This window comes from Lissotriton helveticus, chromosome 5_1 (genome assembly GCF_964261635.1).
Source record: "Lissotriton helveticus chromosome 5_1, aLisHel1.1, whole genome shotgun sequence".
In the NCBI taxonomy this organism is placed as follows: Eukaryota; Metazoa; Chordata; class Amphibia; order Caudata; family Salamandridae; genus Lissotriton; species Lissotriton helveticus.
The window spans coordinates 5,382,722-5,399,614 of NC_136065.1; the positions used below are offsets into that span (position 1 = coordinate 5,382,722).

A 16,893-nucleotide genomic window follows, 5' to 3' on the forward strand; every position below is an offset into this window, starting at 1 on the left:
AAATGATGCAGATGGTTTTGAAGATGGTGCTTATGGTGATGGCTCTGTAAATGATGCAGCTGGTTTTGAAGATGGTGCTGATGGTGATGGCTCTGTAAATGATGCATGATGGCTTTGAAGATGGTGCTGGCGGTGATGGCTCTGTAAATGATGCAGATGGTTTTGAAGATGGTGCTGGTCGTGATGGCTCTGTAAATGATGCAGATGGTTTTGAAGATGGTGCTGGCGATGATGGCTCTGTAAATGATGCAGATGGCTTTGAAGATGGTGCTGGCAGTGATGGCTATGTAAATGATGCAGATGGTTTTGAAGATGGTGCTGGTCGTGATGGCTCTGTAAATGATGCAGATGGTTTTGAAGATGGTGCTGGCGATGATGGCTCTGTAAATGATGCAGGTGGTTTTGAAGATGGTGCTGATGGCTCTGTAAATGATGCAGATGGTTTTGAAGAAGGTGCTGGTCGTGATGGCTCTGTAAATGATGCAGATGGTTTTGAAGATGGTGCTGGTGGTGATGGCTCTGTAAATGATGCAGGTGGTTTTGAAGATGGTGCTGGTGGTGATGACTCTGTAAATGATGCAGGTGGTTTTGAAGATGGTGCTGGTGGTGATGGCTCTGTAAATGATGCAGATGGTTTTGAAGATGGTGCTGGTCGTGATGGCTCTGTAAATGATTAAGATGGCTTTGAAGATGGTGCTGGTGGTGATGGCTCTGTAAATGATGCAGGTAGTTTTGAAGATGGTGCTGGTCGTGATGGCGTTGTAAATGATGCAGATGGTTTTGAAGATGGTGCTGGTCGTGATGGCGTTGTAAATGATGCCGCTGTTTTTGAAGATGGTGCGGGTCGTGATGGCTCTGTAAATGATGCTGCTGGTTTTGAAGATGGTGCTGGTCGTGATGGCGTTGTAAATGATGCAGATAGTTTTGAAGATGGTGCTGATGGCTCTGTAAATGATGCAGATGGTTTTGAAGAAGGTGCTGGTCGTGATGGCTCTGTAAATGATGCAGATGGTTTTGAAGATGGTGCTGGTGGTGATGGCTCTGTAAATGATAAAGATGGCTTTGAAGATGGTGCTGGTGGCGATGGCTCTGTAAATGATGCAGATGGTTTTGAAGATGGTGCTGGCAGTGATGGCTCTGTAAATGATGCCGATGGTTTTGAAGATGGTTCTGGTCGTGATGGCTCTGTAAATGATGCTGCTGGTTTTGAAGATGGTGCTGGTCGTGATGGCTCTGTAAATGAAGCAGATGGGTTTGAAGATGGTGCTGGTGGTGATGGCTCTGTAAATGATGCAGATGGTTTTGAAGATGGTGCTGGTCGTGATGGCTCTGTAAATGATGCTGCTGGTTTTGAAGATGGTGCGGGTCGTGATGGCTCTGTAAATGATGCTGCTGGTTTTGAAGATGGTGCTGGTCGTGATGGCGTTGTAAATGATGCAGATGGTTTTGAAGATGGTGCTGGTCGTGATGGCTCGCGAGGCTTTGAAATAGCTGAAGTCTCGGATAAGGGGGCCTAGGTTGGAGCCGGGTCGCGCCGGTATAGGATGACGTCATCTGTGTACAGGGATACTGTGAGATTGGGAGGGTGAAACTTAGGCCTCGCTGCATGTGTCGTTGCCTCATAGAGCCGGCCAGAGTCTCTGGTACCAGGGCAGACCAAAAAGGGACCAAGTGCCTCTCCTTAAAGGTATCCGGTCCGAGCGGACCATTCAGCCACATCCAGGCTGTTGACTGAGTGCAGAGGAGTCTGACCCAGTTTATAAAGCTGTTTGGGGGCCCATCCTGGACAGAACGGGGAACAAGAACCCCCCACTCCAGGGAGTCAAACACGCTCGTGGCATCGAGGAAGACACGTCATCATCGCCCGATTGAACTGATTCACTCTGGCAACCAAAGGTCAGAGATTATGGGATGTGGACTTCCAGGAATGAATCTCGCTGGTTCTGGTTGAACCAAGTCTGGCAGTGATAATAATAACTGTTTTACAAGCACCTTGGCGAGGATTTTGGCGTCACATTGATAAGAGACAATGTTCGGAGTGAACCCCATGGTCGGTGTTGCAGAGGGTTTGCCAGGTTTCAAGCTCACCACAAGCCTCCCTGAATGAGGGCGGGGACTGATCTTCTAGCGCCTCATTGTCACTCACAGGAGCTAGGGTGCTAGCAGGTGGGAATAGGCTTCGCAAAACTCTGTGGAAAAAAATTAATTCCGGGGGCTTTACACGTGGGGAGTCCGGGGATTGCAGCTGTGATTTCCTCAAGGGTGATAGGCACGTCTGAGAATTGACACCGAGGACCCTCCAGCCAAAGCGATTCTGTCAAAGTATATGGTTTAATCTTCCGGGTGTACGCTACATGTACAGGTGTAATCTGCCAGGTGTACCCTACATGTATAGGTGTAACTTGCCGGTTGTACGCTATATGTATAGGTGTACTCTGCCGGGGGTATGCTACATGTATAGGTGAACATGCCGGGTGTACACTACATGTATAGGTGTAACCTCCCAGGTGTAAGCTACATGTATAGGTGTAATCTGCTGGGTGTACGCTACATGTATAGGTGTAATCTGCCGAGTGTACCCTACACGTATAGGTGTAACTTGCCAGGTTTATGCTACATGTATAGGTGTACTCTGCCGGGGGTATGCTACATGTATAGGTGAACGTGCCGGATGTACACTACATGTATAGCTGTAACCTGCTAGGTGTATGCTACATGTATAGGTGTAATCTGCCGGGTGTATGCTACATGTATATGTGTACTCTGCCGGGTGTACGCTACATGTATAGGTGTAACTTGCCGGGTTTATGCTACATGTATAGGTGTACTCTGCCGGGGGTACGCTACATGTATAGGTGTACGTGCCGGGTGTACACTACATGTATAGGTGTAATCTGCAGGGTGTATGCTACATGTATAGGTGTAATCTGCCGGGTGTACACTACATGTATAGGTGTAACTTGCCGGGTTTATGCTACATGTATAGGTGTACTCTGCCGGGGATACGCTACATGTATAGGTGTACGTGCCGGGTGTACACTACATGTATAGGTGTAATCTGCCGGGTGTATGCTACATGTATAGGTGTAATCTGCTGGGTGTACGCTGCATGTATAGGTACATAGACGACTACCTGGGGACGGCTCCCACTCAGACAAGTGAGAATGTCTGAATTCCTGTGGATTAAACAAGCCTTAGGCAAGTCCCGGTCATGAGGAGGGATTCCCTAGTGCACTCCAAGTTTTTCCATGGCCTCCCCAATGGGAAGCCAGTCCCAGAATTCATCCTGCCCAAAGGTGTGGTTCAAGGGAGCAAAAAGGCCACTAGTCCCTGCTACTTCCTCCTCCATATCTCTGAATTTTCTCTGCCTTGGCAAGGAATCAACGTGGAGTTTTCAGCCTTAATTCCGGGCTCTGGAGCCCCAGGGGCGTCCCACCGGCCCCCCGGTGAGAGCCGTCAAAAGTGCTGACCTTCCAAGGCTGTTTTAGACGTGTTTTCAGTGGTTTCTACAGACATCTTTGTGGTCCTGTGTAGCAATAAGGCAACATCCGGGTCCATGCTGTGGGTCTCCTGTTCCTCCTTCCCGCAGTCTGCCTCCACGTGGGAGTCATGGTCCTCACCAAGGGAACATCGGGCTCCATATCACGGAATCCTGTTCCTCCTTCCCGCAGTCTGCCTCCATGTGGGAGCCGTGGTCCTCACCAAGGGAACATCTGGCTCCATACCATGGAATCCTGTTCCTCCTTCCCGCGGTCCGCCTCCATGTGGTCGCCATGGTCCTCACCAAGGGAACATCTGGGTCCATACCATGGAATCCTGTTCCTCCTTCCCGCAGTCTGCCTCCATGTGGTCGCCATGGTCCTCACCAAGGGAACATCTGGCTCCATACCATGGAATCCTGTTCCTCCCCTCGGTCTGCCTCCATGTGGTCGCCATGGTCCTCACCAAGGGATCATCGGGCTCCATACCACGGAATCCTGTTCCTCCTTCCCGCAGTCTGCCTCCATGTGGTCGCCATGGTCCTCACCAAGGGAACATCTGGCTCCATACCATGGAATCCTGTTCCTCCCCTAGGTCTGCCTCCATGTGGTCGCCATGGTCCTCACCAAGGGAACATCTGGCTCCATACCATGGAATCCTGTTCCTCCTTCCCGCAGTCTGCCTCCATGTGGTCGCCATGGTCCTCACCAAGGGATCATCGGGCTCCATACCACGGAATCCTGTTCCTCCTTCCCGCAGTCTGCCTCCATGTGGTAGCCGTGGTCCTCGGCTGCCTTGCCCGATAGAAATGCCTAGAGTTTACAAAACCTTTCATCCAGATGTGTGCCAGCCCCGCCTGGCAGTGCCTTCCCAAATGTTATATGGTAGAGAGACAATCCCCACTGAAGGCTTCAGACACACGCCTGTAGTCCGCACACGGTCATCTGATACAAGATGGCTGGACACACTAAGTAATGGAGTGAGACCCACTGTGCGTCTCTTCACCACCTCTGAGTTGTCTGTATATTTGTCTGTCTTACTCCAAAAATAATTGCATGAGCTCAGTTCATCGAAACCATTTGGCTTTCTGGTTCTTACTATCAGTCCTTTCAATGCAGCACAGGTAAAGATGCCGTGTGATAAATTAACTACATTTACTCCACTTGCGTGGGAGTTACCGTGGGCCACATTGTGCGGGTTCTGTCTTTGGACAACGCGGTTTGTTATTATCAAGACCTCATCCATTATTGGATTATAACCTATGTTCATATATTGATTTAAGAACTTAAAAGTTGATATCTGATAGTTTTTGGGCATCTAGTTTCCTCCATTCTTGAATCAGGTTGCAGGAACTTCAGGTGTCTATTCAGATTGTTGCAATCGCGCACTCTCTGGTGCTCTTGACCTTTGGAGGGAGAATCTTCATTTAAAACCCTGGGATATACATTGAACAAGCCCTGAAGAAGTCCAATTGTACAACACGTGTTGGCAACAGCAAGAATCCATGATATGTTTTAAAAGAATAAATGAATAAAGAATCTCCTTTTATCAAAAAGAGATTCTGTGAGTCTGTGCATTTGCTGTGCAATTGCTGCTGTGGTTAATCAGGGTGTTATTAACCAAATAATTATTGGGGTGTGGGTTGTGAGTCACATCTTGTTTAAATCTGACAGAGATTCTTCTCCTGGTTTTGTAGACTAAGACGGCTGGTCCTCTTGACTCGAGCACCACAGTGTTTTGAATAACAACCAGCCTGTGTATGTGTTGTGTGCGGTGTCCTATTGCCTCTGCCTCCTCTAGGTAAATTGTTTGATAAATTAAATATAAAAATTGGATGGGGGGTTCCCTGTAATCCCGTGACCGGGTCTGTATCCAGCGACACTACTTTGACATCATATTGTTTCACCTCCATCGAGCCTCTGCCGTGAGCCCCAACATCTGTCACCTTCTTTGGTCCTTTCCTTGAGCTCCTAGTAGCATCCTCAGCTCTTTGTAGGGTGGAGCTACCAATGTAGTGGAGTCTGTGATCTGAGATGGCTGTGGTGAGGCTTCTCCTTCCAGCCCCTCTACCCAGGTTCCTCCTCTGTGCAGGTGCTCATGGCGTCCTGGAAGTGTCTTGAAGGGGGGTAGACAAAACATGTGCTGAAGAAAAGTGTCACTGGTATGTATTTCCAAATAATGTACTGGGTAAAACCCAATCGTGTGATTGTTGTGTAATTGTACTTATGGTGTTTCCTTCCAGTTGCCCCTCAAACAATGGTTACACGAAGAAAGAACGGCGGTCGCACCTTTCTGACCGGCTACGCTTATGGATTTTATCCCAGAGACATTGAGGTGAAATGGGTCAGGAATGGTGTAGAGATGCCCTGGGAGTCGAGTGACATCCTGCCAAACCCTGACGGAACCTACCAGGCCCAGAAAACAGTGGAAGTTCAGGAAGGAGATGATGAGAAAATGTACAACTATGAGGTGGATCACAGCGGCCTGCCGGACACTGTGAGCGTGATGTATGGTGAGTGCACTTTGGTCTGTAGGGGTGATTGTGACAGTGGTGCACATATTGACTTCATACGGTCTCTAGCTTGATCTGTTCCTGTCACTGGCGCTAGGCCCAGCCACAGAAGTGGAGCACATTTTTATGGGGAGATTTGTGGGAATGCTGGTGGTAGAAATGTTGTAGATCCCGGCCGATTTCAAAAGTTTCCCTCACAGAACTATGAGGAAATAGTTTGAGTTTAGCCAAAAGCTGGGGTTCGAAGGGCATTCTGAATAAGAAACCCTAGTGGGATCCAAGGAGGTCACCCCGCCCTAGACTCCCCTGAAAAAAATTAATCCAGGATCTTAGTTACAGAGCGGCGCTAGCCATTCTGTACTTATAGTTAGGGTTCCTAGAGACAGGATTTCCTTGGGTTTTGGACCATTAATAACTTTGCGCCCATTTGACAAATCTGTGCAAAACCTTGCAGACCCATTCCTTTTTCCACATTGGCTGATGTTGGACAGGCCTAGTGGCTGGGCCGTCCCCCCTCCGCACAACGGGGCCCGGACCCCGGCTCTCCCTGAATCCCCAGCAAGAGCCACCCCGGCAACCCCCCGAGGTAATCCACAACCCGTCCACAACGGGACTCCAGCTCCTGAACTCTCCCGTACCGGATGGCCCTGGTCCCCATCCGTACCATGGCCCCGGCCCGCCGCCATCTTTGGACACTACAGCACGAGGCCGCGTGGCCTCAACTCGACCCTAACCCTGGGCCTGGCCAGGCCCCGACATCGAGGCACCAACCTCCACCCAGGAGGTAAAGAGACCACTTGGCAGGTCAATGGAAGAAGGAGTTGTCAACGGCTCTCCTCCGCCAGGTGTCGATCACCCCCGGCCGCCCTGGGCGCTGGCTCCACCCCCCTGCTGGGTGTCTGGACTCCCTCATTCCGGACCTCCCGACCTCCAGGCGCGAGGGTCCGGACATCAAAGGGGGCCAGACCTATAACTGGGGCAGCGCCAGGCCAGGAAGGCAGTTGTATCCTGGAGTCGAGAGACACCGAGAAGAACTCATCCTTGACGGACTGCTGGCGCTGCCGCAGCCCTGCCCTGTGAACCCTTCGTCTTGGCCTGCTGGCGCTGCCGCGGCCCTCTGCCTCGTGAAACCACCATCTTGGCCGGCTGGCGCTGCCGCGGCCCTCTGCCTCGTGAAACCATCATCTTGGCCTGCTGGCGCTGCCGCGGCCCTCTGCCACTTGAACCATCGCCTTAGCCTGCTGGCGCTGCCGCGGCCCTCTGCAACGTGAACTACCACCTTGGCCTGCTGGCGCTGCCGCGGCCCTCTGCAACGTGAACTACCACCTTGGCCTGCTGGCGCTGCCGCGGCCCTCTGCCACTTGAACCATCGCCTTGGCCTGCTGGGGCTGCCGCGGCCCCTTCGTTGTAGACCATCATCCTAGCCAGCTGGCGCTGCCGCGGCCCGACCTTGCAGACTCCTAAGCTCGAGGATTGTGAGCTTCTCTCCTGCCACCCCCTGTACCGACCCGGTACCAAGACTGTCCCGCTACCCCTTTCCCGACAGAGACTAGACTTGAGAGGACCCTCGAGTCCTGAATCTCCTGTACCGCTGATACTTTGCCGCAAGAACCCTATATAAAGAGTGTTGATCTCATCCTTGTGTGGTGTCTATCTGTGGGGAGGGAAGTGACTTGTCTGTACGATCGCTGGAGACGGCCCCTCTCGGAGGCCTCTCCCCCAGTACTCGGCCGACCCTCCGGGTCCCCGTCTAACAGCTGATGATGCAAAATTTGGCAGAGATTTGTCACGGGGTGCAAGGAGAAAGAGAGCGGGGGGTCCCAAAGCGTCTTTTTGCACCAATGCATTTTCCATAGACTTTGTACTCGCATGTGGGGGGGAAACACCTGTCGGATTCACATTAATGTAGGCAGGATTATAGATTATGGTGTGCGGATGATCCTTTATGGTACTATAGGTAAGAGGGGCAAGTATTTGTTAAGTCTTAAAGTATTTTAACTTGGAGATATCTGTTGCTGCAGTAGTTTCACAACATGTCACGAAAGTACCCCGGTACATGCCGATGACAAGGCGTCATGGAGTTGGCTAATGACCCCCTTTAAAAAAGTGAAAGGCAGCCATGTTGTTTTAAGGGGACTTTGGCAGAGCTCTGGGTTAGGGCCTTTGATATAGGTACGTTTTAGGTCTTATATCTTTTCCTAACACTTTATTATAAGTAGTAAAATGTAGGGGAAATTATTTATAAGTTTCAATATATTTGAAAAAAAGTATTAGGGACTATCGCTGTGCTACATAGGAAGTACTGCTGTACATAAAATTTCAAAAACAACATTTGTACAGAAATTAAAAATACACTGTACTACTCCATATTTCACAAATAATGTACTACAATTTATTTACATTTTTTATGTATTTTATTATTTCTAAAAAAGTCTATGGAGTACCGCTGTAATACCTACACATTGCTGGGCAATTTTAAAAAAGCAAAAAGAAATCATTTTTTAACAGACTGTGTAATTGCTAGGTACCAGTGCGGAACAGCGTAAACTTAAAACAAATATATAAATACATTAGGCCTGCCCCCAGGGCCGTTTCTAGGTGTTTTGCCGCCCTAGGCGAGAATTGAAAAATGCCGCCCCCTCCCTTTTACTACCATCTCTCTCTCCCCCTGTCATCCAGGTTTGAGAGGCACACCCGCTACTGCCGAACCCTTCTATGTTACTCGCATTTACTATCAGGAAACACAATCACAACAGTCAGTCCTGCAAACGACCTCAACAAAAGGCCCATGCCAAACCGTTACGGTAGCCATACACTCACAGAACTATGTACACGGATGCCCAATAGAGCCTTGTGTTTAAATAACACTGGGGCGTCAACTGCACCTCATTTTCAAAACCCAAAACAACAAAAATAGTAACTTGTACCATCTTCCAAGGCCAGACCTAGTGGTTTTGCCAATGCTTGTTTTTTTCACTGAGGCACCTGAAACAGTTATCATCTACCATTGTATCCATTTAATAGAGGCTGATCACAACAATTAAAAGATTTCCACATCGGGGAGATTATTGTTCATGATGCTCAAATCTGCGTTAATCAGTCTCTATGGCAAGAAATTTGGGGTACAACACAGAATGAACTGCTTCTTGGCGCTGTGAATAGAAGTTATTGACAAGCTCGTGCATGGTACTGCTATGAGAGTAATCCTGACTAGAATTTGAGCCGGTGCAAGGCAGAATGCACACTTCACCATAGTTGACAAGTGGTTCCATGTTGTTGAACACCTTCAACCAATCCCGGGTTTGCAGCCACCTGTGCATTGCATTCTGGGATTTGTAGTCTTACTTTTAACAGGGTCAGCACTGGCTCAAAAATCCCAGCATGGACATTGACGTTGGACTAAACAGTCACTACCAGATGACGGTATCGATCATGACACTAGGCTAGTGGTCAGTTCTTTTTTTTTTTACGGAATTTTATATAGCGCGATCTTGCCCCAAAAGTATCAGGTATCAGAGCGCTTATCACAAGCACAAGTTGCGTTACATCATGAGGACACATTCAATTTTGTTAGGCACGAACAGCCTATTATTATGACAACATGCGCAAAGTTCACTGACCTGCCAATATTTCAGGCCAGAATTCCGAAAGAGAACAATAACCATTTTTAATAGTTCAACTAGGGGCGGTCTAGTGGCTGAACAAAGGGAGGTGTGGGTCGGAAAGACAGAGCAGGTTTTCATTAAACTCCGCAGTGAATTGTTGCAGTACGAGCAACCGTTACATAACTAGTGATATGCATGTCGATGAGGGAGAGCATTGTGCTATCCGAGACGTCTGACTTCATTGTACACATTCAGGAAGAACAGGCACAGTATTCCGAGTGGAAGATGGTAAACTGAGTTCCCTTTCACTACAGTCTTCTGACGTGCCCTGGCACTGCAAACCCCATTCTCTTCCCGAACACAGGAAACTTTTTTACCGCCTCTTATTCTGAAATTCAGCCGAAATATTCTGGGGCCCGTAGAGTTGCCCGAGTAGTGTATATGTGTGGTCGGCATCTTGAAATGAGTGATTTGTTGCTGTATTTTTAAACAGGTGTTCCGCCAATTACCTTGTTTTTTCCAAGTATGCTAGCGCTAACGTGGGGTATAATGTTCGAGAAATACAATAGTAAGTATTATTCGTCCGGAAGAAAAATGAAATAGAATTAGATTTCAAAATAAAGTGCAGAAAAAGGTGCACTGCGCTACTATTTTTAATTTGCAGAAGCAGCTATAATAACGCTTAGGCAGCTAGTGAAGGCTAATAAGGCCTAACAGTGGAACCCCCTTACCCCTACGCATACTAAATTGGAAACTCACACCAGACTATGCAAAGCTAGTCCAAGATGGCCTCGGAGTATACATACCACCTTGCGCAATTGTCACCAGAGAGCTACACCCCTTTACTCTGACGTAGGGCAACTCAGTTTGCCGTTGCGAAGCTATGGAAGCAGCTAGTTAGCGTGTGTGGCTTACGTATTTTTTTGCACAAATACCTACCTTGTTGTTCCGCTACAGGGACGTTTCTACCATTGGCAAGACTAGGCAGCCGCCTAGCTTTACTTTCATAGTTTCAAGTAAAATAAAATCCCCCTTTTGCCGCCCTAGGCGGCCGCCTAGTCTTGCCTAATGGTAGAAACGGCCCTGCCTGCCCCCTGCCCAAAGTAACTGGAAGTGACATCATTCAACCTTGATGCAAGTTTTTCTCGCAAATGCTTCAAAGTATCAAATACTTTGAACTTGCCACAGCTTGTTCATGGTTGAGAGAGGAATCCTAATTTACTGTTTTTTCAAGTATTTAAATCTCCAGAGCCCTCCAGTGGATTTTGTTCATTTTGGTGTCTATAAAGACATAAAAATACTCTCTATTTTTATAAATTCATGTCTGATTTCGAGTCATGTCTCTTTCTTATTCAGATCTTTTGGTGCTGTTTAAATGCTTAGACTTGTCTCTTTGTTTAAACCTGAATGCTCAAACTCACAGCGACCCAGGGTTGAGCTAAAGTTTGACAAACCAGCCTAACTGCCGGGTCTGGTAGCTCAGTGGACTAATGCGTCTACTGCAGGGGCCTGTGCTCGACCTCCTGATCACAGGTTCAAATCCCAGCAGGTCCACCCAGCCTTTCATCCATCTGAGGTCGATAAAATGACTACCATTGAGTTGGGTAACAAAAAACATCTGTTACTCAGCGCCAAGATACCCGTAATGGTGAACATGCGCTTTACAAGCACACATGTTATTATATGTAACTGGACCCAAGACGATATTGTGAACGTATTACATGGTGTAGTCGCACAGCCACACAATCTAATACCCCACTTTTCTCTCAGGATAGATCACACGCTGTGAGACTGGCACCTTCCACATTGGCAGCCTCCAAACTCATCTGTGGAGTGCCTCAAGGTTCATTGCTCAGTGAAATAAAATGAAAATATAATGTATCACGCTCACTAATACCCATGGGTGTCTAGGCGCTGTGAATACTGCAGAATTGGCTAACCAGAGGAAAATGAGAGAAAAGCGTGTTTGGGCTAGTTGTTAAAGAGCCAGGTTTTTAAGAGTTTGCGGAATGCCAGTAGATTGTTTTCCTTCTTAAGTGTTATAGGAAGTGTTCCCACCCTCTTCAATGCATATATGATCCCTGTGGCCAACGCTATCCACACACGATATCAACATTCTCTTCTATGCTGACGAGGTGCAACTCATGCTCTCCCTCGCAGGTAAGCACCCAACACAAGAAACCAGATCATCGCCTGCATGGCAGAATTCGCCAACTGAATGTAAGCCAACTCAGAAGTATTGATCTTCAGCAAGAACACCTCACCATGGGAGTCCAGCTGCTGGCCGGCTGAACTTGGACCTGCACCCTCGCCAACGACCGTGGAATAATCAGCAAACTGGACATGACCGCACAAGTCAACGTCATCGCTGCATCCTGCTTCACCAACCTGAAGATGCTGCAGAAGATCTTCAAATGGCTCCCAGGCAACACTAGAACAACTGTCACTCATGCTCCACTCACCAGCAAGTAGGACTTCTCTAAGCCGGAATGAACAAACAACTCACGAGAAGACTACAAACCATCCAGAACTCAGCAGCCACTTTTATTCTCCACCTCCCACAAAGCATTCGAATCACATCGCACCACTGGCACCTGATATACGAATAAGCTCATTTCAAACTGGTCCCACACACAGTCAAGGAGCTACTGAACCTAGACCCCACCTACCTGAACAGACGGATCTCCTACCACCAACCACCCAGACACCTGCTACGTAGGACTACTATGCACATACATACAGCACATACACAGAACAAAATCAATAAAACAGGCATTCTCTTACAATGCTCCTAACGCGTGGAACGGTGTCCCACTCTGCATCTGCGCCTCCTCCTCGATTCTCTTCTCTTCTACAAGAAGCTGAAGACCTTGCGTTTCAATTAACCAACTTACCGTCGGCAGGCCTAGACGCACACACACTCACCTGTGAATACCTCCACTGGTGAGAGTGTGCTTTACAAATACACATAACCTATCACAGGCAGGCCTAGGCGCACACACACCTGAGGACACCCTCGCAGGTGATAGTGTGCTTTACAAATACACATAACCTATCACAGGCAGGCCTAGGAGCGCACACACACCAGAGGACACCCTCGCAGGTGATAGCGTGCTTTACAAATACACATAACCTATCACAGGCAGGCCTAGGAGCACACACACCTGAGGACACCCTCGCAGGTGATAGTGTGCTTTACAAATACACATAACCTATCACAGGCAGGCCTAGGCACACACACCGGAGGACACCCTCGCAGGTGATAGTGTGCTTTACAAATACACATAACCTATCACAGGCAGGCCTAGGCGCACACACACCTGAGGACACCCTCGCAGGTGAGAGTGTGCTTTACAAATACACATAACCTATCACAGGCAGGCCTAGGCACACACACCTAAGTACACCCTCGCAGGTGAGAGTGTGCTTTACAAATACACATAACCTATCACAGGCAGACCTAGGCGCACACACACCTGAGGACACCCTCGCAGGTGATAGTGTGCTTTACAAATACACATAACCTATCACAGGCAGGCCTAGGCGCACACACACCTGAGGACACCCTCGCAGGTGAGAGTGTGCTTTACAAATACACATAACCTATCACAGGCAGGCCTAGGAGCGCACACACACCAGAGGACACCCTCGCAGGTGATAGCGTGCTTTACAAATACACATAACCTATCACAGGCAGGCCTAGGAGCACACACACCTGAGGACACCCTCGCAGGTGATAGTGTGCTTTACAAATACACATAACCTATCACAGGCAGACCTAGGAGCACACACACCTGAGGACACCCTCGCAGGTGATAGTGTGCTTTACAAATACACATAACCTATCACAGGCAGGCCTAGGCACACACCTGAGGACACCCTCGCAGGTGATAGTGTGCTTTACAAATACACATAACCTATCGCAGGCAGACCTAGGCGCACACACCAGAGGACACCCTCGCTGGTGACAGTGTGCTTTACAAATACACATAACCTATCACAGGCAGACCTAGGTGCACACACACCGGAGGACACCCTCGCAGGTGATAGTGTGCTTTACAAATACACATAACCTATCACAGGCAGACCTAGGAGCACACACACCTGAGGACACCCTCGCAGGTGAGAGTGTGCTTTACAAATACACATAACCTATCACAGGCAGGCCTAGGAGCGCACACACACCTGAGGACACCCTCGCAGGTGATAGTGTGCTTTACAAATACACATAACCTGTCACAGGCAGGCCTAGGCGCACACACCTGAGGACACCCTCGCAGGTGATAGTGTGCTTTACAAATACACATAACCTATCACGGGCAGGCCTAGGCGCACACACACCTGGGGACACCCTCGCAGGTGATAGTGTGCTTTACAAATACACATAACCTATCACAGGCAGGCCTAGGCGCACACACCTGAGGACACCCTCGCAGGTGACAGTGTGCTTTACAAATACACATAACCTATCACAGGCAGGCCTAGGCACACACACCTGAGGACACCCTCGCAGGTGATAGTGTGCTTTATAAATACACATAACCTATCCCAGGCAGACCTAGGAGCACACACACCTGAGGACACCCTCGCAGGTGATAGTGTGCTTTATAAATACACATAACCTATCCCAGGCAGACCTAGGCACACACACACCTGAGGACACCCTCGCAGGTGATAGTGTGCTTTACAAATACACATAACCTATCACAGGCAGACCTAGGAGCACACACACCTGAGGACACCCTCGCAGGTGATATTGTGCTTTACAAATACACATAACCTATCACAGGCAGGCCTAGGCACACACCTGAGGACACCCTCGCAGGTGATAGTGTGCTTTACAAATACACATAACCTATCACAGGCAGGCCTAGGAGCGCACACACACCTGAGGACACCCTCGCAGGTGATAGTGTGCTTTACAAATACACATAACCTGTCACAGGCAGGCCTAGGCGCACACACACCTGAGGACACCCTCGCAGGTGATAGTGTGCTTTACAAATACACATAACCTATCACAGGCAGGCCTAGGCACACACACACCTGAGGACACCCTCGCAGGTGATAGTGTGCTTTACAAATACACATAACCTGTCACAGGCAGGCCTAGGCACACACACACCTGAGGACACCCTCGCAGGTGATAGTGTGCTTTACAAATACACATAACCTATCACAGGCAGGCCTAGGAGCACACACACCTGAGGACACCCTCGCAGGTGAGAGTGTGCTTTATAAATACACATAACCTATCACAGGCAGGCCTAGGCGCACACACCTGAGGACACCCTGGCAGGTGATAGTGTGCTTTACAAATACACATAACCTATCACAGGCAGACCTAGGCGCACACACACCTGCGGACACCCTCGCAGGTGATAGTGTGCTTTACAAATACACATAACCTATCACAGGCAGACCTAGGAGCACACACACCTGAGGACACCCTCGCAGGTGATAGTGTGCTTTACAAATACACATAACCTATCACAGGCAGGCCTAGGAGCACACACCTGAGGACACCCTCGCAGGTGATAGTGTGCTTTACAAATACACATAACCTATCACAGGCAGACCTAGGAGCACACACACCTGAGGACACCCTCGCAGGTGATAGTGTGCTTTACAAATACACATAACCTATCACAGGCAGGCCTAGGAGCACACACCTGAGGACACCCTCGCAGGTGAGAGTGTGCTTTACAAATACACATAACCTATCACAGGCAGGCCTAGGCGCACACACCTGAGGACACCCTCGCAGGTGATATTGTGCTTTACAAATACACATAACCTATCACAGGCAGGCCTAGACGCACACACACCGGAGGACACCCTCGCAGGTGATAGTGTGCTTTACAAATACACATAACCTATCACAGGCAGGCCTAGGAGCACACACATGAAGACACCCTCGCAGGTGATAGTGTGCTTTACAAATACACATAACCTATCACAGGCAGACCTAGGAGCACACACACCTGAGGACACCCTCGCAGGTGATAGTGTGCTTTACAAATACACATAACCTATCACAGGCAGGCCTAGGAGCACACACCTGAGGACACCCTCGCAGGTGAGAGTGTGCTTTACAAATACACATAACCTATCACAGGCAGGCCTAGGCGCACACACCTGAGGACACCCTCGCAGGTGATATTGTGCTTTACAAATACACATAACCTATCACAGGCAGGCCTAGACGCACACACACCGGAGGACACCCTCGCAGGTGATAGTGTGCTTTACAAATACACATAACCTATCACAGGCAGGCCTAGGAGCACACACATGAAGACACCCTCGCAGGTGATAGTGTGCTTTACAAATACACATAACCTATCACAAGCAGGCCTAGGCGCACACACTGGAGGACACCCTCGCAGGTGATAGTGTGCTTCACAAATACACATAACCTATCACAGGCAGACCTAGGCGCACACACACCTGAGGACACCCTCGCAGGTGATAGTGTGCTTTACAAATACACATAACCTCTCACAGGCAGGCCTAGGCGCACACACCTGAGGACACCCTCGCAGGTGAGAGTGTGCTTTACAAATACACATAACCTATCCCAGGCAGGCCTAGGCGCACACCAGAGGACACCCTCGCAGGTGATAGTGTGCTTTACAAATACACATAACCTATCACAGGCAGGCCTAGGCACACACACCTGAGGACACCCTCGCAGGTGAAAGTGTGCTTTACAAATACACATAACCTATCACAGGCAGGCCTAGGCGCACACACACCTGAGGACACCCTCACAGGTGATAGTGTGCGTTACAAATACACATAACCTATCACAGGCAGGCCTAGACGCACACACACCGGAGGACACCTTCGCAGGTGATAGTGTGCTTTACAAATACACATAACCTATCACAAGCTGGCCCAGGCACACGCACCCGAGGACACCCTCGCAGGTGATAGTGTGCTTTACAAATACACATAACCTATCACAGGCAGGCCTAGGCACACACCAGAGGACACCCTCGCAGGTGACAGTGTGCTTTACAAATACACATAACCTATCACAGGCAGGCCTAGGCGCACACACACCTGAGGACACCCTCACAGGTGATAGTGTGCTTTACAAATACACATAACCTATCACAGGCAGGCCTAGGCACACACCAGAGGACACCCTCGCAGGTGATAGTGTGCTTTACAAATACACATAACCTATCACAGGCAGGCCTAGGCGCACACACCTGAGGACTCCCTCGCAGGTGATAGTGTGCTTTACAAATACACATAAACTACCACAGGCAGGCCTAGACGCACACA

General features: G+C 49.1%; 1 protein-coding gene across 3 annotated transcripts in view; it reads left to right on the forward strand.

Moving 5' to 3' along the window:
- LOC144754050 (class I histocompatibility antigen, F10 alpha chain-like) overlaps window positions 1-16,893 on the forward strand; it is a 323,147-nt gene that overhangs the window by 159,713 nt on the left and 146,541 nt on the right. For 2 of the 3 annotated variants that reach the window (XR_013594639.1, XM_078641564.1), the window contains exon 4: window positions 5,723-5,992. Coding sequence is in view for 1 of the 3 variants with exons in the window: in XM_078641564.1 (XP_078497690.1) it covers window positions 5,723-5,992 (270 nt within the window). In the remaining 2 variants the exon portion in view is untranslated. Of the gene's footprint in view, window positions 1-5,722; window positions 6,469-7,749; window positions 8,487-16,893 lie in introns of those variants that run through there. The other variant, XR_013594640.1, reaches the window with a different exon arrangement.